The following is a 4,976-nucleotide window of genomic DNA, read 5'->3' on the forward strand; positions in this document are numbered from 1 at the left end:
AAAATAAAATTGTGTTTTAAACTTTAACTATATAAAATAAGTTATAGTTGAAAAGTGTAAGCATAGTTCATGTAAAAACAAAGTTTAAATAGGTTTGACAGCAACTAGTTAATGAAAAGCCGATAATTTAAACTTAAGTTTATAAAAAATATTATGAATTATAATATTTTTGAACATTAGTTCATATAATAGAAATATTTCTAAAATGTTGGAGAACCTTTAAGTTTTACTTATTATCAAATTCATTGTTTAAGATGCAATTTCTTCATTTTAATAACATTGGTGTTATATTGAATTCTTAAACTTTTAAAAAGAAATGACAAGATGATATTTCGAGCTTGAAATACAACCAACATTAAATTTTTATTTACTAACTCCAAAAAGGTTGTATGTCTGTCATTTCTACTTATACATTGATAATTTTATACTTTAAGTTTATTTTGTTTAACTATAAGAAACGTGTTTGTTGAGCTATTTCTCACAATAAAGTTTTCACTATAAAAAAAACGTAAAATATTCAAGTAAAACATTAGTACGATATTATTATTTTTTATACCATATTATGCTTTCTATACTTTTAATTAATTTAAACTTAAGGTCATTTTTAATTTGTAACAATACTCATTACTGTTTTTTAATAGAACACCTATTTTAAAGCTTTTGTTAAAATAGTATTTTTCGTAGAGTGATTTGAGACTGATTGCTAATAGTTAATTGTAATGAAGTAAGATATGTGTGGTATAAAGTCAATATATTTATACCGTAATAAAACAACTTATTCATTTTTTAAACGTCATTAGTGTAAACTTCTTCGTGATGAATTATCTTAGTTTAAATGCCACACTTTTATTAATATAAAACATTTGTAGCTCAAGTAAAAGCTTATTGTTTTTCATAAAATTAATTCTAAATTTATGGTGTTATAATAAAGAATTTTGAACTACCAAATCAAGAATAAAAATATTCTTAAATGATATTCTTAAGTATTCATAGTCATTAAACACAAGTGAGTTTTATATTTTTCTATATGTCATAGTTAAGACTTTCAAAGTAAGATCGTATCAGTTTCAAAGATTGCTTTAGTTTTCAGCATATTATCAAAATGTCTCAGTTTGATAGAAGTGAATTAGTGTCTCTTGCTAAAATATCTTTAGAAAATGGACAGTTTGTTGATGGAATTAGCTACATGAAGGAAGTAATAAAAATGGGAACACCTCTTAACTATGAAGAAAGAAAATTGTTATTTTCCAGTTATCGTAAGCTCAAAGAACCACACTTAAGCTTTTTTTGTCCCCTTTGTCACACCAATGCAGATGACAAACTAAAAAGAGAGTTGAAATTAAAATATACAGCAGCAATAAACAAAATTTGTGATGAAGCAATTGAATTGTTAGATAGTTATTGGATTAAAAGTGATACCAATGTCGAAGCTGTTGCTGATTACAAAGTTTTTCGAGGAATTCAGTATAAACATAAATCTGATGTGACATCAGGACCTGATAAAAGTTTAGAAAACAGAGCGTTGAAGTGTTTTGAAGATGCATACGAGATTGTGAATGGTAAAATCAACCCTGCTCATCCAGTTAAACTCCTGATAGCAGTAAACCTTTCCACATCTATTATCTGTTTAACTGGTTCTGTTGATAAAGCTTTTGCTATTGCTAATGAAGCTTTCAAAGAAGGTTCATCTCATCTACCGGAGTTGCCTGAAGAGTTGAAACACTATGCAAGAAAAAACATTGAGTTGCTGAAGAAGAGAATTAACACATGGAGCAAGATCGTGCACTAGCTAGAAAACCAAAGTATTTATGCTGAAGCGCTAACTGTTTTATCATGTCCAGTTTCAATTGTAAAAACACATACATATATAAATATATAATACGTGTGCTATCTATTTTTACATATGTTTATCTTATTACTACATAATTTAAGTTTGTTGTCTATTTCTAAATACGTTTGTGTTGCAGTTTGTAAGTTGTTCATAATAAACTAAGTTGTAAAGCATGGACTGTTTTTTACAATTAGATAATGTATATTTGATCCTTATGTAAAATATGTTTACTATTTTTGTGATACTTTTGTCTTTTTGATTCTATTAAAATAGCTAAGGAGTAATTATTTTAACATTTATTAGTTGGATATATATTTTATTCATAGTTCTTATGTATAGATTTTAAACAGTACAAATATTGAAATTAATATTTTTTGCATTCAGCACGTATTAAAAAAATAACAAAAATAAAATTGAATTATATAAGTAATCTCTATCTTGTTAATTTATTAATCTAACATGTATAATAAATATTAATTTAGATAAAAACTAAGACAATTTACTGACTGATTTGTTTTTATTTAGTGTGCTCTTTTTTTTATCAATTTTATAAATATTTTTTTCTTAAAAACTTCTTATCGGCTTTATTAATCTTATGTAAATAAATGACAAATATTTATCAATAAAATGTGTCACAGTTTATAATATTATTGTTAATAACCTTAAAGATCTTTAACTTCATACTAACATATATATAAGACCTTTCAAAGTTTACATTTATTGCTTATTATATATAGACATACAAAAGTTTTCTTAATTAACTTAGTCTTATCTTCAAAGTTTTTTTTTTCTGAAATTGTTTTACTTTTTATATAGATACTAAAACTGTGTAACTAAAACTGTAAAAATGTTTATTTATTGTAGCAGTACATGATACATGAATTTTGGCTAAGTGCTTCTAGGTTATGTCTAACTTAGAGTAAGTAATTCTGGTTATATAGACTATCAAACATTTCTATAAATGAACTTAGGCTTAATTGTATTATCCATCGGTAGTAATACATTATTTCATTTGTAAGTTCAAGTATCTTAGATTGATAGCTGACAGATAATTAGTACGGATTGTAAACTTTGTCTTTGTATTAAGTACGGCTTCAGCAACTATTTAACTTAAGGTTTTTTTAGTGCATTCTAAATTTTCCACATAGTTTTATAAAAGTTTTAATGACTAATGATTGCTATAAACTCACAATTTAAGTTAAAAATCAAATGTTACGATTGCAAAGGTTTTTTTATAAGGTATGTTTATATAAATTTCTTTTTTCAACTACCTTAAGGTTTTCAACTCTGCACCAGTATAATTATACTTAACTGTTGTTTAATCTTAACGTAGTTATCTAAACGTTAAATTGACAAATAAATGTCTCCTACTTGCATGTTAAAATTTTAATCAAGTTTTACTATTGAAGTTGTATTCTTATGGTCTTTAACCATTAACAATCCAATTTAAACATGGTTTAGTAATTTATTTATACAACTAAAACTTTTAATTTAAGGGTTAAACTTTTTTTGATTAATCATACAGTGATCGTTGTAAGATAACAAATGTAAAATAGATAAGGTCAAGATAAAAAGGTTTGCTTGTTTCAAACCTTTAAAACTTTGAAACATTTTTAATGGTTGACGTTTTATAACTTTTAAATTTTTTTTTAATAATTTTATACTCTAAAAACTAATATTATAGAAATAAAAATATTCTTCATAGTTTTCAATTTTAAGTTGAATTGGACACTCAAATCTATTAGGGAATAAAACTAAGTAAATCATCATTAATAATTAAATAGAATAAACGCTTCCAAGTGAATTTATAAAGTCATGTTGTGGTTTAGTTTTTCTATTGATAACTAAACATAAACTTGTTCTCACTGAATTGTTATGTTAGATATTTAATGCTAACAATACTTTAGTATACTGTATTATAATAAACGAATCTGCACTGTTTTATGGAGTTTCGTGCAGTTTAAGCTTGTTAGTACAGTTAGTAAAATTAAAGTTAACATTTTTTCAATGATATAATGCTGTAAATGTTGTTTTAATTAAAAAGACTACTGTTACAAATAACATAAATAATCTAGTTGACTACAAACTTCAGCATTTGTAACATATAGAAGTAAGTTATTTAATAATAATAGTCAATGAAAACAACTTAACAATAAAAAGTTATTATTTTTTGCTTGTTTATGTTATGAAGTAGGTCTATCACTACATAAACAATCAATGTATTTTACTGAAAATGAACAAAATTGAGTAGTATAAGATAAAACTTATTAATTTATAATAATAACTGTTTTCTACACTTTTCATGAGATAAAAAAAAGATTTAATTTTGTAATAACAAATGTACAGTTGTTTAAAGTTTAGATTATTTTTACTCAAAACACATCACTAACAAAGTCTATGCTCGTTACACCGTTTTTATTAAAATAATCGTTTATAAAATCTATCTAGCTTTAAAAATCTATAGTACACAGGTTGGTTAATTTTATTAACCTTGGTTTTTTTTTTAAAGGGTTTATGTGCTTCTCAACTAACTTATTAGTAAAATTTTAAAACGAAAGTTATAAAATATAGTATTTAGATTTAATTTTTAATATTAAGATACTAGTACTTAAATTAGTTTGAAATCTTTCTACACTATAGTGATTTCATATTAATTTACATATATCATAAATTATTATTTTATATTGTATAATTTGACGCTTTAGCTGACATTTAGTAGACTAGTTTTAACAAGCAGTTATTTTTCACTAAAATTAAATTCTACTCAGTTCAGTTATTGTATAAATAAATTTTAACACATAAGTATAATTACAAAAGTCTTAATCTACAAAGTTTTAAAACAACCAGAAATAATGTAAAAACACGTATATCTAAGACTTAAGATTGTTATACAATATCTGGTTTCGATTAGCTTTGTGTAATTTAAAAAACTTTTATAAAATGTGAATTTTATTCTTAAATTTTTGTGTGAACTTAAAAAGGTTTTCAAATTAAAAAAAGTCTATTTTAAAATCAAAATTTTAAAAATTTGTTGATTTATTAAACTTGGTCATTTAAATTTTAACCAAAAGTGCAAGTCACTCCAACTTCAACGTGGATTTTATTTAAAACTAGTTCAGTTGGATTTTAAGTATTTTCAAAAAAA

General features: G+C 23.9%; 1 protein-coding gene across 1 annotated transcript; it reads left to right on the plus strand.

Moving 5' to 3' along the window:
* Positions 1-1,102: 1,102 nt before the first annotated feature.
* On the plus strand, positions 1,103-1,789 carry LOC145835674 (14-3-3 protein beta/alpha-B-like). The gene has a single exon (XM_082943369.1). The coding sequence runs from the start codon at positions 1,103-1,105 to the stop codon at positions 1,787-1,789; it is 687 nt and encodes a 228-aa protein (XP_082799495.1).
* Positions 1,790-4,976: the final 3,187 nt, after the last annotated feature.

Source organism: Thalia democratica, chromosome 1 (genome assembly GCF_965202585.1).
Source record: "Thalia democratica chromosome 1, ktThaDemo2.hap1.1, whole genome shotgun sequence".
NCBI lineage: Eukaryota > Metazoa > Chordata > Thaliacea > Salpida > Salpidae > Thalia > Thalia democratica.